Source organism: Mixophyes fleayi, chromosome 5, assembly GCF_038048845.1.
Source record: "Mixophyes fleayi isolate aMixFle1 chromosome 5, aMixFle1.hap1, whole genome shotgun sequence".
Classification (NCBI taxonomy): domain Eukaryota; kingdom Metazoa; phylum Chordata; class Amphibia; order Anura; family Limnodynastidae; genus Mixophyes; species Mixophyes fleayi.
This window is the reverse complement of record NC_134406.1, coordinates 17019519-17041905: the sequence shown is the minus strand read 5'-3', so window position 1 is coordinate 17041905 and position 22387 is coordinate 17019519. Positions and strand designations below refer to the sequence as shown.

Sequence of the window (22387 nt, the reverse complement as noted above, 5' to 3'; positions counted from 1 at the left end):
TCAGGTTCCAAGTTGTAAGACTTTACCACTCTAATACATGTACAGAATACATTATGCACATACAGGGCATGAATCATTTTTTAGGGTGACCTCTGTTGTGTCAGGCAGGTTTACATTTAGGTCTTAAATTTCTCACTCTAATAATATTTTTGTCCTGGTAATGGTGCTTTTCATCTAGTTCTAGCACTTTATCTGCTTTATACAGCTTTACTTCTTAGTACATTGATTTCTTATGTACTTAAATGGACAATATGCCTGAAGCCACTGAGATGCTTCCGATCTGCAGGTGTGTGTGTTATGGTACATTGTGGCTAATGTAGGCAATGTTATTGTTAACAAATAACATTAACCATAATATATACTGTAACACATTTCCTCCCAGCACCCTCCCTTGTAATTCATTCCTGACCAGCACCCATACCCTTTCCTTGTAAATATTTTCTCCTTCACCAGTCTACCTCCTTTCTTCCCTATCCTGCAGTTCATTCCCTTTACTGCAGTTCATTCTCTCTTCCCTCTCGTTCCCTCTCTCTTCCCTCTCCCACCTCTCGTTCCCCCTCTCTCTTCCCTCTCCCACCTCTCGTTCCCCCTCTCTCTTCCCTCTCCCACCTCTCGTTCCCCCTCTCTCTTCCCTCTCCCACCTCTCGTTCCCCCTTTCTCTTCCCTCTCCCACCTCTCGTTCTCCCTCTCTCTTCCCTCTCCCACCTCTCGTTGCCCCTCTCTCTTCCCTCTCCCGACACTCGTTGCCCCTCTCTCTTCCCTCTCCCGACACTCGTTGCCCCTCTCTCTTCCCTCTCCCGACGCTCGTTGCCCCCCTCTCTTCCCTCTCCTGACGCTCGTTGCCCCCCTCTCTTCCCTCTCCTGACGCTCGTTGCCCCCCTCTCTTCCCTCTCCTGACGCTCGTTGCCCCCCTCTCTTCCCTCTCCCTAAACTCGTTGCCCCCCTCTCTTCCCTTTCCCGACGCTCGTTGACCCCCCTCTCTTCCCTCTCCCGACGCTCGTTGCCCCTCTCTCTTCCCTCTCTCTACGCTCGTTGCCCCCCTCTCTTCCCTCTCTCTACGCTCGTTGCCCCTCTCTCTTCCCTCTCCCGACGCTCGTTGCCCCCCTCTCTTCCCTCTCCCGACGCTCGTTGCCCCTCTCTCGCGCTCTTGCTTGTGTTAGAGTAGTGCTATACCACTCCCCTTTCTCCCCACTTTCTCCTCCCCTTGAAAGCAGAAGAACACTTAATATTGGACTGTCCCTGGTTATGGGCCAGCCACCAGAACAGACAGCAATGCTAGGCCCTGTAAAACATGGTGGGACACCTTGTAGTTGTGTATTGACAGAAAGTGGCCAGGCTTGTTCCTAGCCTTGTGTCTGTTCGCTGGCCAAGCAATATTTCTTTCTGGTTCTCCTGTGGTCCTGGATACTCTGGTACATTGCCTTCTCTTTCAACAATTTATATATAAGTATATACGGTAAGCAGGGGAGCAGTTTACTTTTTGTTATAATTTGTTTAGACATTCCTGGTTGGCAGTAAAAGGCTTTGCCTGTAGATTAGAGTAATTGACCTACCATTCTGATGTGGCAGGCTATTATTTTGCATTTGGGCTTTACACAACATTTATAGAATAACAGAGTGTAAATTTATCCTAATACTGCTGTTTTCATTTTCCGTCTACCTGTGACAGTTACTCTTAGCATTAACCTGATTTTATGGGGCGCTAAAAGATGTGTTTTTATCCCTAGCATCTGTGAAATCATTGCCCTTTTAGTTTATTCCAGAAATGAGGATTTTACTGCACCACCTTCTAGGTTGTCAAGAAACAGGAGACTGCTGGAGTCATTTGGAAAGAATGCAGCACATACAACTATTGTTTTGTCTCAAGAAACCGTTCTATCATCCACAGAAGGATGTCTGCGTACTTAACACTTTCATTGCCATTGTTGTTTTCAGCAGTAGATTGTATCCTCTTTTTTATTTCATGCTGTGGGGGTTTATAACAAAACACTTTTAGCCCAGAACCCATAGTTTAGTTCGGAATTGATACAGTGTTTCCTTTTAATATTATGACTGCTTATGTACAAAGCTGTTATTTTTGCTGTCCGCTACGCACAGGGGAGGCAGCCATGTTCTGGACTGAGCTAACATTCTTCCTGTCCGTTCACTAGGACTAGTGACATCACCGAGACACAATGGATCTCATGCCTCAGTGATGTCCCTAGTTCCTGGTAAATTGACAGACTGGGGGGTATTCAATTGTTAGCGTTAACGCTAAAAAATGAGCACTCAAAAAATATTACCGTTTATACGGTAATATTGCGCTCGAAAAGCGTTAATACGGTAGTTTACTCGCGGAATTTCAGCTCGCCGCTCAGGGAGCGGTGAGCTGAAATTCTGTGAGTAATTACCGTATTAACGCTAAGATTTTTTGAGCGCTCGTTTGAGAGCGTTAACGCTAACAATTGAATACCCCCCACTGAATCTTTTGCTTAAAAACGCGTAAAAAACCTGCAGCTTAGGAGGAAAGTGCTTCTGTAACTGAACAGGCAGAGTGTGCCTGACAGATATGCAGACTTGCTCTGGTGAAATGCAGGATGCGGGTTGGTGGCTTCATACATAGGGGCAGTTCTAGTGATGCAAGCTTTTTGACCGGCACGAGATCCCTTTAGGATAAGGTTGAGGCTTCACCTCTACTGCGTGGGGGGAGGGAGTTATACTTTTATTTCAGAACTACAATGGTACGATGTGTCAATGCTATGCAAATTTCTGGTTGCCAACTCAAAGGTCAAGCCCTTTTCCTGTAACCTACAGCAAGCACAATTGCTTCATTAAAGGCGCACTAACTCCATAAAGAGTAATAAAAAGATACATGTTTATAAACATGCAGAAAAATGCTTTCTGTATACCCTGTGTTTGTGCCTGCGATAAAATAGCAGCTAGTCAATTTGAAGCACCGCCATTGTTCTCCTTAACAATCCAGGTAAGATTGTGTGTATATGTAGAAACACTAGTCCACCACCTTTGTCTGCACCACTCCCTTCCTTCCTGCCTTGTTTGTTTGGAGGGGAAGGAGAGGGAACAGAAGGGACCACCGGTGGCCATGCTGTGTATAAATAAACACAGAAATGTGTTTGTGCAACAATAAAACCTAAATATCCCAAAAAATTAATTGGCTGCTATAAAAAAAATGACCCTAGTCTGTATGTTAGAGAATTTAGACTGTAATCTCCATTTGGGCAGGGACTGATGTGAGTGTGTTCTCTATACAGCGCTGCGGAATTATTGGTGCTATATAAATCAATAACTGATAATGATAAATATCAGATATTTTCCCGTCTGCTTTCCGGCACCACCACAGATACATTTCACTTTAATCACTTAAATTTTCACAGTTCTCTGATAAATATGTGATTGGTTGCTATTGCTTACATCACATTTATTTGCTTGATTGTTTCTATTGTCTGTTTTATACCAGTTATAATTACATTGTTTTACTCTGTTTTGTATGTGCTGGTTGTGTTCTTCTTTATCCAGTATTTCACTTTTTACATAAAGATTCTTTTTTTTTTTTTTTAGGTATATGTTGTTTCTTACAATGACATTTTCTGTACTGTGTACACCAACCTTTTCATAGATACCTTCATTCATAATAGCTGTGCTATTGTCCATCCATATATAATTATAGGCCTCACGATTCTGGTTCTCAGTTAGAGACAAAAGGAGTTTCAAGGAAATATGTGTTTGCGTGTGGAGAGCGATGTTTCTTTCTAGGTTTTCAACACAATCACAGGAACACTCATCAGGAAAGAATGTAATGCACGTGGCTGATCAGGTTGTGTCATACAGACATATGTTCAGAATCTGCTGTCTGTGCTCACTCTGCACTGTCAAAATGAGCATTGAGTGACTGCTTAATGTTTTGTGAAAGGTGCGTGATAGCTGCTGGGGCAGATTTTAATTGTTCTAAGACGTTTTATTATTCCGTAACTATGATGTAAAAAATTAAGTGCAATGAAGTCCCCAGTTTTTCTGCCAGTGTAGTGGTGAAATCTTCTCTTTATAGATGCATTTTTATTTTATTAATGAGAGATTTGTTGCAGTAAAATAGGTTATGCAACCTTCAATAATCCAGCTGTTGCTGAACTGCATCAGTCAGTGGGTTCTCCAAACAGTTTTTGCAGCTACAGTGTTAAAGTATGTGTTGTAAATTAGGAAGGCAAATGATCGTAGAGGTCCCCTTAGTCATACTTACCTACTTTTGCGAAATTCTTCCCGGGAGATGGGCGCGACTGGAGGGCAGGAGGGGGCGAGGCGCAGCCAATCACGTCGTTTTGCCCCCCCGCGACGGTAATGCCGTTTTATCGCGGGGGCGTGGCCAAAATGACGCGACTCACCGTGGATCGTGTCATTTTGGGAAGATAGTAGCGGGATGCTGGATACTTGCCAGCTCTCCCGGGGAGTTCGTGAGACCGACCCGAATTTCGGGAGTCTCCCGGACATTCCGGGAGAGTTGGCAAGTATGCCCTTAGCCCGTATATGACAAACAGTTCATAATGCATCTATCATGATTATGGCATAATCAGGAGTTAGGAAAATAATATATTAAGCGCTACGGAGTTTGCTGCCGCTATATAAATAAATGATGATATTAATGAAATCCTAATCCCTCTGCAAATGTGAATTGTTGTAAACCGTGGACTCACAAAGCAGGAGTTACTGATTGCTAAATCTGAAGTCCTGTGTTTTATCACCCAGCTGGAATGTTTATATTCGGAGAGGCCGGGACCTGCCCACAAGAGCCACATCACCTAAAGTTTATGGCCCTGCCCAGATGTTATGAATACAAAGAACAGTAATTGTGGTCACTTTCAATGCACTATATCTTCATTTATCAAGCATAAACCAGCATTTTACAGTCCACATGTGAGATGGCCATTGTACATATTTGTAGTCAGTGAAATGAACTACATGCTGTATCTACCGTAGCTACCAGCTGTAGCCGTATATATAAAGATAAAATGTAACTACCCAAAGAATTGATGTTTCATATGCACCTGTGCATAAAATCATACTCTGTTTATTGGATTATCCTTATTTCTTTGTCCCAGAAGAAATATATATTTATAGTATTCCTCACTAAAATTGTGTTTGAATTAAATAATTCAGTTATTAAACTGATTAGCATATACACAATTCTTTCAGTGAGTGGGAGGGCGAGCAAGAGGGACTGTTTAGAAAAGTAATGAAATTTGTTAGATTGTCAGTTTTTGGGGCTCAGTATGCAACTTAGAAGCTGTGCACATTCTAGCTTTCACCTAGGCAACAATTTTCATGAGAAGAGCACCATTTTTTTATTTCTGTTTTTACTCCTGGTTGATTTAAGAAACTATTTTGACTTTGTTTCTGTATACCAATTTGTTATACTTTTTTTTTTATTTTATCCAAAGAGCATTGTGACTTTTTGTTTATCATGTTAAACTTCATTTAATAATGTTCTGTCTTTGTGCTCAGATAGGCTTGTTATAATGCTACATTTAAGGCAGATAACCGTTGTGTTTGCAACAACTGATTAAATAAGGTTGAAATTGTGTTTTGAAATAAGTGAGGTAGTAACTGAAGATTTCCTCAGTGTCTGTTTTGGAGCTAAATCTTAGAGGCGGTAAAACTGGTTAGCCATCATCATCATCATCATTTATTTATATAGCGCCACTAATTCCGCAGCGCTGTACAAAGAGTTCACTCACATCAGTCCCTGCCCCATTGGAGCTCACAGTCTACATTCACACACACACACACACGCCAATTTGATAGGACACACACACACACACACACACACACACACACACACACACACACACACACACACACACACACACACACACACACGCCAATGCCAATTTGATAGGAGTCAATTAACCTACCAGTATGTTTTTGGAGTGTGGGAGGAAACTGGAGTAAAGACACGGGGAGAACATACAAACTCCACACAGATAAGGCCATGGTCTGGAATGGAACTCATGACCTCGGTGCTGTGAGGCAGAAGTGCTAACCACTGATCCACTGTGCTATGCGTGAGTGTGGTATGTAATTTTGGAAACATTTTATTAATTTTAGACAGACCAGGTGGTTTTGTTGCGATTTAAACCCCTTCTCACCCTCATGTCCTGCATTCTCAAGTGAGGCTTGTTATGACAATGCTATACAAAGTTAGCCATACACATACCCAGGTCACAAGTAAAATTTAACATTTGTTTTGATTGCAAAAAACACATCAACTTTAAGGGGCATATTCAATTCTTGGCATTATAGCCAAAAATCTCGCGGCGCGTGGGCTATTACCGTTATTACGGTAATACTGCGCATAAATACCGTTATTTTTATACAGTAGTTTTCTCGCCCCTTCCCTGTTCCACTTCTCCAGTCATGAGGAGTCGCAAGTGTCAGAGGTGCGCAACTTTGAATTTGTGTATATATTTTGCTCTCTTTTTGTGGGCATGCACAGTGCTAACTGTCATAATTTGCCCTGCACAAGTAGGTGTACATCCAGCTTGTACATCAGGCTCATTGTATTTAATTCTCCTTTCATTGACCTTTCTGTGACTGCCAGTATTGTCACCACCCCATGCTGTGTCTGACAGTTTGTGCAGGTATATCAAGAAAAGTAGTTTTTACCTGTGTGATCACTGTTTGTAGATGTGTCATCGTGATTAGTTAATGACTTGTAGTTTGTGTTCAGAGGTGATATAAGACCTGTTTGTGTTTGTTCATGGGGAGTGAAAAGGAAATATGTTCACCTCTAACTAATAGGCTTTTCAGGTGCATTCCAGTCTAAGCACCTTATTGTCTTCAGTTCCTGTTCATCGAGAAAGTCCTGAGTTTTGAAATGGCTGCAGATAGAACAGCTTTTAGATCAATGTTGAGAGTGCAGCAGGATGCCACAGACTGAGAGTTATATAGTGGAAGGAGCAGGGTCTCCCAACAGCAAAGAGTATATCAGGAGATGAGTGATGTGTTAGTGAGGACACGGCTGCATGTGAGGAGGGGAATGGAGGCAGCAGGAAGCCACAGACTGAGAGTTATATAGTGGAAGGAGCAGGGTCCCCAACAGCACAGAGTATATCAGGCGATGAGTGATGTGTTAGTGAGGACACGGCTGCATGTGACAGGGGCAGGGGCAGTGACATGATGTGAGGAGGGGAATGGAGGCAGCTGGAAGACACAGACCAATATAATTAAGGAAGCACAATGCAATCTGCAAGGGGTGCAGCACAAAAGTAGCTTTTGGTTGGCTGCGCGGCCTGGGGCCTGGAGAACATTTGTGGTGGAGCAGTAGTTGAGATGGTGGGCGAAGTAGTATTATCATCATCACCATTTATTTATATAGCGCCACTGATTTTGCAATACTGTAGAGAGAACTAACTCACATCAGTCCCTGCCCCATTGGAGCTTACAGTCTAAATTCCCTAATATACACACACAGACAGAGAGACTAAGGTAAATTTTAATAGCTGCCAATTAACCTACCAATATGTTTTTTGGATTGTGGGAGGAAACCGGAGCACCCGGAGGAAACCCACGCAAACATGAGGAGTTGTTATTATTGTTTATATTGCATTCTATTGCATAGCCATAATACGCAGCACTGTACAAAGACTATCGAATCATTTACATCCGTCCCAATCTCCCCAAGGTCTATATTCCCTTTAGGGATTTAGAGTCCCTTTCATTCATCATCTGTTAACCTATCAGTATGTTTTTTGAACGTGGGCGGAAACAGGAGCACCCAATGGAAACCTACATAAACACGGAGAGAACATACAAACTCCAGCAGCTGCAAGTAAACAACAATGTGGCACTTGTAGTACAGATCCCTACCACTGTTCCCTCACATGATTAATTTAAACCAGAAATTGGGCCATACAGAGCAGTATTATAGGAGAAAAAGTGAACGTTGAATTCATGGTCAGACCATTCTGTGTCATACATTTTTCATGTGCTCGTGAAATGAAAGTAACTGAGCTGCATATAGTTGTATTTTACTACATCTATTTATAAGCAAATATCAATATAGGGAAGGGGGGGGGGGGGTGGCGGTTTCTACGCTAAGTGCATTTATGACAGGCAGAGTCCTTCCCCCTCCATCAGTTGAATTGTCACTGAGGTGGCATCTGGCCACTCGGACACAGAGCTAACCCAGGACAAAATTTGTTTTTCTTACATTCTTCACATTTTTTTTTTCCTACTTTAATCTAAATTGATTTATTTGGGAATTTTTTTCATTGACCAACACAAAATGTAACAAAAAATAAAAAATGTTTAATTCTTTACATAATTATTACCCTCTCTGTACCTTTTATCTGCAATTACAACTATGAGTCTACTTAGGCCTCTACCATCAACCTTCCGCACAACCCACAGGTGTGGAGGGACCCATTACCCAGGAAGTTCATCAGTATGTAAAATGTGTATGTGGGGGGGTTGATTGCAAATATTGCTGCAGGTTTGTTACTTTATCATGTCTATGTATGCCAGGGTGGTAATTCCTATCTGAATATTGCATTATTTTCCATGGATGACGTTTCAAGCGAGTTAATTTCCAACAATGTTTTTTCTTTTACCACTCTTCCATGAAACAAGATTTTGTGAAGTGCTCGGACTATTGTTGTCCTGTCTCCTCTGCCAACTCTACTAGAGTCAACATAGGTCTTTTGGTGGCCTCCCTAACAGAACCCCTTCTTTGCTCAGTTTTGGAAGATAATCTGTTCTAAACCAATTCACAGTTGGGTCTTTCAGTTTATTAATGATGGACTTGACCGTGCTCCTGGTAACATTAAGTATGTTAAATCTGCTTCCGTATATTGGCGCTTTTCAATAACCTTTCATCAGACTTGCTTTGTATGTTCTTTGACCTTCATGGTGAAGCGCCTGTTGGTATTGACTAAGCATTGGTTGAACCTCTCATTGATAGGTGTATTTATTTTCAATTCAAACACTTCCAGACAACTGATTGCTTTAAGGTTTATTCAAGTGTATTGTAGCAAAGGGCTGAAAGCTTATGTAACCAATTATTTTCTGGTTTTTTTTCAATATCTGTAATACATTTTAAAAAATCTTTTGTTTTGTATTTTTGCTTTTTATCATTGGAGTATTTTGTGTTGATCAGTGGTAAGAATGCCCAAATAAAGCCATTTTCATTCCATGACGTATGAAAATAAAATATGAAAATGCCAAAATATATAGATTTACTTAGGCATTTCCTTTAAAAAACCTGTTATCGGCACTCACAATCTATGTTGTGTCTTTGTTCTGCAGACATAGGAAGAAACAGTTTGTGATCATGTCATGTACTGCTGTGGTTTGTAAACCACAGCAGTAATTGCAGTAATTTAATTTTCTTTTCTGTATTGATGATTTTTTCTGTTTGTGTGTGTGTGTGTGTGTGTGTGTGTGTGTGTAACAATAATCTGATATAATAACTACTAAGCTCTTCACTTTTGCACAAAAGAAATTCCTTTTGTTTGAGATGACATGATGAATCTCATAAACACAGTGATACATTAGCAAAACTGTTTGAAAGCTCTTCAGAGGATTGTTATATTGATAAATTACATAGAATGTTTTTAATATTATTTGACCAATAAAAAGCATTGTTCCTTATACTTCTTAGATAGCATATTGATTATGCGTATAAATACTGATTACACACGACACATTGCACTTCCATGGAAAGAAAGCTTTGCCGGATATCCCATGCTGTGATAGTGGTGACAGAGAAACTTTATCATTCCTCCTCTTTAACTATTTTTGATGAGACTCTGCAATATGTGCATTCCAAGGTGCTATTTTTGTTTTATTTATTTCAGCATTTTGCTATCAGTTTAACCTTTCCTGAGAGTATGAGTTACTTTTATTATATCTAAGACTTGACTTTCAAATATGCATTTTTTCCCCTAAACGTAATCAGCCTGAGGCTTCTCTAAAGACCTCTGGGATTGGCCAGCCCTGGAAAGACTAATGACAGATGGAGAATTATGCCCCTTATAACAGAGAATTACATCCTCTTAATCTTAGAATGCCCATCTTTGGCTGTGGGCAGTTCTACACTTATTATTATTATTATTATTATTATTATTATTATCATCTTTGACTTTTATAAGGCGCCACAAAGGGTCCGCAGCGCTGTACATTACATATACAGAAAACAGAACCCAGACACAACATGATACAAAAATGTATACAAACACAGGTGACAGAGTAAAGCAAATCAGATTATATCTGGGACAGATAGTGAAAGGGATGGTAGAAATCAATGAGAAGAAGGCCAAAGCTTAAGAAGACAGGGAAAACGGCTAGCAAAGCACGCCGAGAGGTACAGAGGGTGAAGGAACAGTAGAAGGAGCACACAAGGAAGGAGGGCCCTGCTCATGAGAGCTTACATCCCAAAGTATAGTGTGTGGCAATCTATTTCACAATATAGAATACCTGTCCTTTTTTTTTGCAAAATTTGAAATAGATGTATTTCATGAAAAACAAGGATTTTGCACACAAATTGATATCCACTGTATAATTCCCATGTGTGCATTATTATTATTATTATTATTATTATTAATATTATTAATATTTTAGGTGTTAGAGTCCCGTTAAAAGTAATGGCTGGTCCCTAACCTCCGGCACTCTTGAAGATACGTACATTTTTTAGAGGCTGTACGTACAACTGTGAAAACCTAGAACAACCCATACAAGTGCAGTCTCCATCTTTTCAAGCTCATTTAACTAACTGGTGCTGCAATATGGAATGCAATTTTTTTTTTCCAATTAGATGTAATCAGAGGCACGTTCAGAATGCCCTAATCTGCCCAAATTGTTCCATGAAAAGGAGCATAATTGTACACGTTTGCAGTCACCTCCATGTTGCCATTTTAATCCACAAGTTTAGTGTGGAAACAGGCTCAGTCCCGCAGAAATAGACCAAAGGTCACCAAAGAGGAAGTACCGGAGTTTGCTCTGCGCATCGGCATTTTTGATAATGAACCTTTATTCTCCAATATTTTCAGTCCACCTTTAACGTCCGTTTACAATAATCCTTGTGTTAACTTTATCCATGACAAACAACAATTCATGACTCACAGTTCTCCAACAACTTTTTGCTTATTACGGTATTATTTGTATTATTCTAGCTAGTGAGTCATACTATAAACACGATTACCCCAAAAAAGCAAGAAAAGAACAAAACAAATACAGGAAGTATTAATGTGAGCCAGATAATCATATTGTTGCCCAATAAAGAAAATCACTTGCGTTGCAAAACGTGCAGCCTTTTAAGGAACTTGGAAAACACCTACATTTTCAATGCTGGTATGGAGAGATTGCTTTCATTCAGAAATACAGAAAGTAGGGTCATTTACAGGAAACACTAGTGGCAATGATATTAATGTAATGTCTGTAATAATAATAGCGACAGGATGCTGAGAGACACTGATGGGGACTGTCCCAGATTCTTAAATATTTAGGGATGTTGATGTCCCTTCAAATACCTTGGGGAACTATATATACTGTATGGAAACATAATGCTGCAAGGGCAGGCTACCTGTTCGATGTCTGTTGGAGAGCTACAAGTTGAAGCATGCCCAGCCAGCTTTTGGGCTTTGCTGGAACTTCTAGTTCTACAGCAGCTGGACAGCCACTAAGGACTATAGGACCAGTTGTTTACTACTTTAATGTTAGTCTGAAAAGAATCCATAATCTGTAAAGTCTCATCTTCTGCATGCAGTGAGGCTGAGAAAAAGTTATTGGGCAATAAATTCAATCAAGTGTTGTACAATTATCTATTATTTGGCCACTAGGGACACTGTTTTGTTGGAGTCCACAATTTATTGCAGGCCCTCAGTCAAGCAAGCATGCATGGTGTGTGCTTTTGTTTGAACACTGACAAAAGTCCCCTGTGCAAAGTTAAAGTTTTAAATAGAATTTGTAAAGTACATAAATTATACTTTCTAAACAGTTCCGTATGTGGAAAGTTAGTCAGGTATACTTTTGTGGTGGGTGTTAATGGTTGACCTGTATGTTTACCCTGTATAGTGAGTGATGCGTTCACTCAGTTTAATGTAAATGTTATTTACAGGGCTCTATCTATGGGCAGTTTGCATGTTCTCCCCGTGTTTGCGTAGGTTTCCTCCGGGTGTTCTGGTTTTCTCCCACACTCCAAAAACAGACTAGGGTCCATTGTAGTCAGCATCCAATTAACCTACCCGTATGTGTGGTAGGGAATTTAGAATGTAAGCTCATGTGGCAGGGACAAATGTGATCGACTACATATCTCTGTACGGCACTATATAAATAAATGATAATGGCATAAACTGCAGCAAGGTAAAATTATGTTCTTTAATCTATGATTTGAGCATATTGTGTATTTTATTATGGCACTTGGATTTATTATAGTGAAGGTGTCAAATTGTAGCAAATTTTGGAGGTCAATAAAAACAAAGGTGAACTTTTCCTTGTAATGATCAGCTGTCCTAAGGACAGATTTATGGCTCTATATCTTCGCTGTATCTATGTTGGTAAAACAATAATTACTCAGTGGGACCTGTTTCTTTCTCCTACCATTATTTTAATTGTAAATTGTGATAATAGCTTTGGGTATATGAAAATCATCATTACTGTATGTTTGTTAAACTGATATACTGCACATTGTTTTCACCTGACTGAGAGAATATCTCTGTCTCCCCATAGGTGACACGGAACATGTGAACAACATGGAATCCGTCATGTTGGAATACACTGCATTGAACAGAGATCTAAACCAGTATATAGTTGCAGTTGAGGAGACCGTACTTAAGGTAATAATGAGGAAACAAGTCACGGCTTGTCCTCTATTAAACATTATTTATGAATGTGACACAAGGTTTGGTGCCTTTTGTCGGATTCCTGTTTGTCGCTTTAGGAGGTACGATGTCTTTTGTGTGTAGAGTTGGTGTAGCGTGTCCTGGACTAACCACAGACTGTAATGAGGACATCTCATACAACGTGGTGAATGCAATTCATTTAAAAATGTGGTATTACGTGGAGCAAAAGTCAGAATTGGTGGCATTAATCCTATACAAATGGTAATTTGTATAAGGTAAGGACACATTAGGCTGCAGGATGGTTACACTTGGGTCAAATTTTACTATGTGACAGGAGGATAATATTAACATACAGTGTTAGTCACTAACACAAAAGATTAGGGATATTGTTAACCCTAACCTTTGAAATGAAAATAAAAAATATTTCTTTATTATGAATATGCAGAACCCTCTTCATCAATACCTGTTAACCAGGGAAACGAAATTCCATGACCAGGGCTGAGCTGGATTTAAAACCTAGCTGGCATATAAGCTCAAGTGTCCAAACACAATCTAAGGGACATATTCAATCAGGTTCCCGGTCCGCGGGAACGGGCCAGAACGGGCCGCGAAGTCAATTCACAGTACCGCAATAACGTGGATTTTTGTGCACACCCCATAGGGTTGTGTAGGAAAATCCGCGTTATTGTGGTACCGTATTACCGGCAGTAGTGCTCAGCGGTAGCGCGCGTTACCAAATTGAATATGCCCCTAAAGGTCTTTCATTGGACAGTTCATAAATTTTCAAATTTATTGGCATGTATACCAAGGACCAAACCTAGGAATGTAGTTTGAGCACCATGCACTGCACTAGTTCTTTCAAGTACACCAGGGGCTTTTCACATCCATGTATTTATTAAACACTCCACCACTTGTAAGCGGGATCCCTCCCATAATGAGATGTCTGCAGGTAGTCGTTTGTTACAGAATATAGTGTCGAAGTCGTATAATTGGATGAACGAAAGTATATTGGTTAATATTGTTTTATTGGTCGATTGCACTCAGTATGCCACGCTACACGTGGCATACTGCGATCGCACGGTAAAATACGCACGTACACACTCTCATTACAACATTTAGTTATTTATGTAATTCATATTCATATTGAATCTATTCATAGTGATTTATGAGCAGATTACATTTAGTTTATTATTAGTTTATATATTATGATTATATGTACACCTCAGTGTTATTTAAGGTTCAGGTTAAAGGAAATGTGTCATGTCTGGTATCATATTAATCCCCTTTACATCAGCAGCTGTCCGGTGCATTTGGCGAAGAGATCGCACATTGCATACTCTAGTTATTGATGTTGGGGAATAATCCTTTAATATGATGCTGACTATAAAATGCTAATAGACTAGTTGTAACTGGAGTCGTGGCGGGAACAAAGGAGCACATCCCCTGGAGGGATGACCCCCACTTTTGGATTCTTTAGTTTGAACTAGCCTATGACCTGTTTACCCTGGACCCACCCGAAGTCTGGACCTATAGAAGCAAGCCACGTCATCTGCATTGTTCACTCTGTAACACTGAATGTATATATATCATAGCTGCGTTCCCACTAGCGCTAGTCTACGCTGACCACAGTATTCAAGGGTGAACTACTGTCCACCGGTACCCGTGGGAGCGCAGCAAAGCGCATGCAAGCGCAGCGGTATGTATGTATCTTTTGGTATTGACTGTACTGTATTATATAATAATATTGTATTGAATTGTTAAACTTTGCATCTGCTAAAATAAATTACTTTGTGCTTTGGAAACACAATACAATCGCCTATGCAATGCTTATTTGTAGGGCCCGCAAATTCCGTGGGGCTTTAAAATTGGGAACTAACAATAATAAACAATACTGGGTAGTGCGTACAGACAGAGGTAAGATGGCCCTACTTACACAATCTGGAGATAGATTATATATATATATATATATATATATATATATATATATATATATATATATATATATATATATATATATATATATATATATATATATAATCTATCAATCCATCCAGAGTTTGCAGCTGTCATTCCTAGTCTTACCTGATATCCTCCAATGGACAGCGATCATTGCGGATGTGTTGAGCAGTGTCCTCGAAGAATTGTCAGTACCAGGAACCTTCAGAATTGAGCAAAGGTTCAAGTGTATGGCTATTTTACCAATGTACTTGTGCTTTCTTGCATTGCTATGTATCGGTTGTGAGAGTTACACACCACGTTATCAGAAGTAAAGCTGTCGTCCCAGCAGGAGAGAACTAATAAATGTTTTTCCGGTGATATTGATGATAAATACCCAGTATAGAAATCACCCTGATGGGCTGTAGAATTCCTGCTTTCCTATAGCAGTCTTGATATGTTTACAGAACTGACCGCTCCATCCGTTATATATAACGGAGACCATTGTAGAAGCCATGACCAGGCAGAAACACATTCTACAGGTGTATTATTCACCAGGCAGATATGATATTCCCTGGGTCCAGTGGGATCTGAATCCTAATAATCCTTTATTCATAAACCAACTATATATCCCACAGAGAGCAGTATGTTGCTATCTCAGATCTACAGGGATGATAGTTCACAGATGCTGGTATCCGAAATATGAAACACTTGTGAGTTACATGAACAATTATTTATTCTTCTAGAGTCAGTATCCTTTTATTGAGGATAATAAATCTCATTCTTCCACGTAATGTGTAGTTTCTTTCTCCTACCATTATTTCATGTTAAGTGTTAAAAGTTGGAAAAAGTATAGTTAAAGTAATGTCCTCTATAGATTTGAATTGCAAGTTGTAGCTATTCCCTAAAAAATTTACAGCTCTGAAATTTTATTCCTTACCACTGAAATTAAATCCAAAAGGTGGACTTTTTTTTTTTTTTAAATCTGACAATTATCTTTGGGCTTAAATTTCAGTCATAAGGAAGAAAGGTGGGGAAATAGTTTTTCCCAGCGTTCTATGACTTTTCTGAGCTGAGATATTGCAGTTACCCCAAACATCAGCAATGGCGAAAAATGACATACGTCATGATACAAAAATGTCCGCCATCTTCATATGGAGGTAAATAAAAGAAAAGTAATGGTGGGTTCTAACTACTAACTTACAGGGGCCATCACACACACACAATATTTTATTTTAGTTATTTTTAAAAAGTCAAGCAACCAGGGCTGGACCAATTCATATGGATTGACCCTAATTAGTTCACCACGTCTGCCCTGATATAATGTAGAATCAGAAATGTCCCATATGTGTTCACACACGCATAAAACAGGGATGTTGTCTTTTTGACACACGTGTGATGCAAATATTCATGCACAGATACTGATCAGTAGATATGTTAGAAGATTAACACGCCAGCTGGTTCACAAGTTCCTGCTTCAGTTTCCACCTGGGTGTGAAGGGAGGATTTTTGGGTGATGGTTGGGCCTTATGAAATGTTAGTCAGCCTTCTAGATTTGGTTTGGAGATCTGATCCCCACTAAACATAACATCGATGACAGCACCGTTTCATTAAATTTATAGTATGTCAGAAACTACTGTGTGTGTGTGTTCAGGACCAAGAACAGGGTTTCAAATTTCCGCATGAACTTCAGTTTCCATTCCTTCCTCTCTCTATATATTCTGCCGTTATCTTGGTGACCCTCAGGTCATTAAAGCTATGGTGACCGCTGCAGAAATGTCTCATTATAGGAGTCTCTGTTTCAGATTTATTAATAGTGGATCTGTGTATATTCCTCCTTGCTATGCGTACAATAAGACTCTTAGGGCTAGATTTAGTAAACTGCGGGTTTGGAAAAGTGGAGATGTTGCCTATAGCAACCAATCAGATTCTAGCTGTCATTTATTTAGTGCATGCTACAAAATGACAGCTAGAATCTGATCGGTTGCTATAGGCAACATCTCCACTTTTCCAAACCTGCAGTTTAGTAAATATACCCCTTAGTCTCTCATAGCTGTAAGACTACAGGGGGAGGACAATTACCTTTTACTGCAGGTGAATGTTTTAACTTGATCATTAAACTTGTGTATAATTTATAATTATTTTTAAACAGTTTTACAGATGATTTGGTCATCTCCTCTGTTAATACAGCTTTGCACTAGACACAATTTTATAGCTTTATGTTACAATATATATGAACTGTAGTTACCTCTGCAGATTAGTCTTCCTTAATTTCCATATATTGTCATTGTACATTGTACTGCAAACATAGTTTGGAAAGGAGACAACTGTCCATCTAGTTCAACCTTTGTTTTTGCCTTTCTCTGGATCATTTTGGTTTTTGAGAAACAAAGTCTTATAAAGCATTGTCTAATTTGCCTTAAAAGGTGAAAAAAATCCTCAACCCTATACTGACAATCGGACAATTTCCTGGCTCAACGTACAATATTTTGTATGTAAATGTTCAATCCTGTCTTAAATGTCTTTGCAGTGCATTTCAGTTTCACAGCCCTTACAGTAAAGAACACTTTCCCGAGCTGAAGGTTTCATCTCTAAACAGAATTTTCAGTGTCCGAGATATATAGATAGATATATCAAGCTCGACCAGTCTTTCCTCATAACTGAAATCTGTGCACTCTACAGTTCACGGTCGTTTTGGGACTTGATGCTTAAAACTGATCTGTGTGTTAAAGGTGAAGCCTTACCTGCTTTATGAATTATACTTCTCATGACGGCCTAATATGGCTTTATTACCACTTGTTAAATGATATAGTGGTTTATTCGTCCGATGGATGAAGAGATATCAACAGGAGAAACCTTAGGCTGGATACACATAGCGAAAATGTTCTCCCGATGTGATATCATCATCATCACCATTTATTTATATAGCGCCACTAATTCCGCAGCGCTGTACAGAGAACTCGCTCACATCAGTCCCTGCCCCATTGGAGCTTACAGTCTAAATTCCCTAACATACACAGACACACAGACTAGGGTCAATTTGATATCAGCCAATTAACCTACCAGTATGTTTTTGGAGTGTGGGAGGAAACCGGAGCACCGGAGGAAACCCACGCAAACACGAAGAGAACATACAAACTCCTCACAGATAAGGCCATGGTCGGGAATTGAACTCGTGACCCCAGTGCTGAGAGGCAGAAGTGCTAACCACTAAGCCACTGTGCTGCCCATATCGTTAACGATTTTACCAATGACTAAAAGTCCCGATCAGCAGCTGATTCATGTGTACACACTATACACGTTTTACATGATTTACCTTTAGATCTGTGCCCTTCATCTGTTATAACCATCAGCTGAAAAAGATGGTGACTCTGTAAACTCTATGGAGATCTGCCTACACTGCTGGTTGTGAGTGCGTACACACTGCAGATTTTGCCTGACCTCGTTCCATCGTTTCTAGATATTTTTATCCCTGCTATAAAATCAAATCAATGATACTATGTGCTTTGGTACGATAAAACCTGATCGTGGGAGCGTACACGCTAATGCAATATCTGATCCAACTGTCATTTATTGTGTGGTTGTCATGATAGTCTGGTGAAAAACCTGTAGTGTGTTCCCAGCCTTACTGTTGTGCAACACGGTAATTCCAAATACACTGCAGAAAACCATAACATTTATTTTATACTATTGGATAAGCTACATATAGAATACGCAATAATAGTCCCAATAAAACCTCTGTCCCAGCTTTTCTTTTCAATGAACTGACTATTTTCACATTCTTCACATGTAGTCTTCACTGAACTCCCAAACACTTTGTATCTCACATTTCTCTTACCCTATAGAGCAGAGGTGTCTAAACTCAGTTCTCAAGAGCTACCAACAGTTCATGTTTTCAGGATTATTTACTCAAGCACAGATAAATTAATCTATTTGACTGGGTCAGTAATTATCCCACCTGTTTTCTACAGACAGAAATCCAGAAAACATGACCTGTTGGTAGCCCTTGAGGACAGAGTTTGGACACCATTGCTTTAGATTGTAAGCTCATATTTTTTTTATTGTTTGCCATTTTTTCCTGTTACAGTTCTCCCTCATTGTTAGTGCAGTATGTCTGAATAACTTAAATGTCCCGGTGTGTTGACTTCGGTGTTTGCATTTGGAAATGTCACTAAAGAATTCTTTTATATAGATTATTTCTCCCCATATGAACTTAAAGGTCCTATATTAGTTTATATCAGATTCTTTGATATTACCTCGTAGAACTTCTGTAACTCTTGTTTTCTTGCAAATTTGATGTATGAAAGCTTTGGTCGCCCGTGGGTTCATTCTGCTATTCTGCGTAACGTAACGAATTTGGAGGAGCTATAAGTCCAGAGGACTAAAAAGGATGTCTTGTTTATAGTCATACTGGGCACAGTGTTCTCCCCAGCACGTACTTCCTGGGTGCTCCACCCAGCTGGTTTTACTTGTCACCAGGCTCTTGGAACCCAAGAGTCCTATTATAATAGAATAAACCATTGTTTCGCCTATTAGAACCGGTGCTATGTGAGCACTACAGCCAGCAGTGTGTGTTAGACCACTGACCACCAGTCTGACCAGTCCTGGCAGGTGTGGGCAACAACCTCCAACATTTTTCATTATTATTGCAAAGTATTACACTGCCTGCACCCGGCTGGCAAAATGTTCTGGAGAGATCACTGGCTGGTATAGTATTTGTCACCCATATGCTATGCAAATACTGTCTATGACTTGTACTACTTTGTACTGCTGTGCCTGGAGTAATAAAAGCATTGCAATACTGTTAATTAATAGGAGAAAAGTTTTCTCGTTCTTTTCTTAACCTTAATGGTAATCTGGTTACTGTGAGCTACAGCTGCAGTTGTATCATGTTTGGTCAGCGCATGTCACTGGCTTATGCTCAATTGAAACTATAGGGTTTCTAGTCACATGAACCCTCTGCAAACTTTGAATCCATGAGTCATAGGATGACTAATATGCAACGTTTACATACATTTCAGTGATTGTAAAGAAATATAAATTATCTCCACCCTTTTCTGGACCTTCTTCTATTTGCATTTTTGAACACAAAATACATTTAAAAAAAAACCAACAAAAGTATTTCCGTTGCTATAACAAAGGTGATTGCACAGTTTGTATTTAATATTTTCAGTTGTAAGATCTCGTCTGGTTATTGCTTTTAATAACCCGCTGCTTCATCCCATAGAGTTCTTTGGTGGGGACAGGGCCGTCCACAACACCCACTATCACATCATACCCACCCAGACGCGCACTGATTCATGTACGGACATACATCTGTTTGTGTAGTGTATCTCTTGTGAAATGACTCTGTGCGTTCCCTGCAATGGATATTATGCCATTAACACAATTACTTGCATTTCATGTCCACACACAAGTGACACTTACGACTGTCTACGATTTGAGAGGCGGAACGGGGCATTGAATGGGAAGGCTATTGTGGGCAATGTACAGTAGGGGCGTTCTAATGCAGATACTGCCGAGTCAAGTCCTGTGTTTGCCATAAGTACTTTGTTTGCAGCCGTGATACTCGCACCAGCTACAGGGCAGGTTTACAGGCTGACTGATAGTGATGACTGGCACGGCATAGTCTTTGTATTAAAAACTACACGTATGTGTGCCAGTAGCTATCATAGAACACGTGTATGCAACTAAGAGACTATAAATATGCATTGTATGTACAGTAAGCATTAAATTATTTATGTACCTAGTATTAAAAAATGTGATTAATATATATGTATGTATATACACAATTTACACATATGCTTTTTTTAAACACACTACTTATGTGCAGGTTGCGTTCAGCCATGAATCGGGCCCTTAGGGTGCGTTTCCAGTTGCCTAATAAATCTGATCTTTTTTTAAAAAGTTGAGACATTGTATATTACCTGTATTTGATGGTGATATTTGAACTCTTATTTTGCATTTAAACTGATGAGGTTCAGGTCAGCCTTGTGTTTAGACGTACTCCTACTTTTCTATGATTTGTGGTTTTATCCGCTGCACTATTATCAGCTGCACTATTATCCGCTGCACTATTATCAGCGTGCTATAAAATGTTTCACAAGGCAGCGACGTCCGTGGATCTGTCTCGAGATCAAAACAATTCCAGCCAGCTGTCTATCCAATGCATGGAGAGGTGTCCGTACATAGTTACATGACGGGAAGCCTTGTAAAGGAGAGTAATTTGTTTGTCAGCTGATGGGCGTATGGATTAGTGCTTGTGTGACCAGTGTTAGAGGATTGTGAGTTGGGTACGGCTAACGTGACCCCAGGCTGGTTAGTTTGATGTGTGTGTGATTTGTGATGTTCTTCACAGAAATAGATCTTTCATGTATGGGTGTGTAAGGGAAGGCTAGGACAGTAGCTGTTTATTTCTGTTTACAGGATCCCTTTCTGGTGCTGTTTACTATTGTGAAATATGAATAGTTCTCACACAACTTAGAGGCATTATTTAGATTCCTATGTGTCATGTGTCACCCTGTGTGCAATGAGAGATAATCACTGTGTGTCTTCCAGTTATATCTGTGTCACTTATCTTCAAATAACTTTCTTAGCCTAAATGTCGGTGACAGCTGCATGTGTAACTGCCATGTGCTGTAAGCCAGCGTAGAGTCAGTATAGTTATTGGTACGGTGAAAAGCCAGACTCCAGCAAAACACGGCATAATAAATGACTTATTCCTAATTCACACTTTTTTAATGCTGAGTAGAAGCATCTAGTCACACATTAATAGAGCGGTGGACTAAACCCAGTAGAATTCAGCAGCCAGACTGTCATATCTAGGAGACACTAAGCACTTTTATAGAGTCAAGAAAGATGTTCCGTTAACATCATTGGATATCGGCAGTAATTATTCAGGAGCTTTCTCAATTCAAAACGCAGTAAATGGCAATGGCGCTCCCTTAGTACTATAACCCAAAATGTAATGTGGCTTCTTATGAACAAAAAAAAAAAAGTGATAATATCTTAATCAGTCCTCTTAATGCCAGATGTCATGTAACACTTCTCAGATGAAACCCTTGTAAAATAAAGTGTAATATGGGTTCTAATAATACTTTCGATAGTGTCCTAGTTCATTTACATAGCGTCCTTAAAACTGACATACATGTATATGATGCTGTAAAGATAAAATAGTTCAGTGGTAACACTTCTAGAACCATCGACCAGTGTCAACAGAATATATATGTGTGTGTGTGTGTGTATATGTATGTATGTATATATATATATATATATATATATGTATGTATATGTGTGTGTATATGTGTATATAATATATATATATATATATATATATATATATATATATATATATATCCAACAAATTGATATACAATGGCGCTAATAACCACAACGTGATGACAAAATTATCAGTATAAATCAAAATGTAGTATCCAATAGGAAAGTTCCAGATGTATAGTTAGATCAAGTATGAGCGGCAGCCACGATAACCTGTAGCCAGATGGTTAGTCCGGAAATGGAAACACTGCAACAGAAGACAGGCAGGCGCCTCAATGTGTATTATCAATTGTATATTTATAGATGGATGTAATATACTGCGTACCGTAAGGTCTAAGTAGGTCGTC

At 39.6% G+C, this 22387-nt stretch overlaps 1 protein-coding gene across 1 annotated transcript in view; it reads left to right on the top strand.

Annotated features, from left to right (window-relative positions):
• NSMCE2 (NSE2 SUMO ligase component of SMC5/6 complex) overlaps positions 1-22387 on the top strand; it is a 168400-nt gene that overhangs the window by 50100 nt on the left and 95913 nt on the right. Inside the window, exon 3 of the mRNA XM_075211721.1 lies at positions 12715-12821. Coding sequence (XP_075067822.1) covers positions 12715-12821 — 107 coding nt within the window. The remainder of the gene's footprint in view (positions 1-12714; positions 12822-22387) is intronic.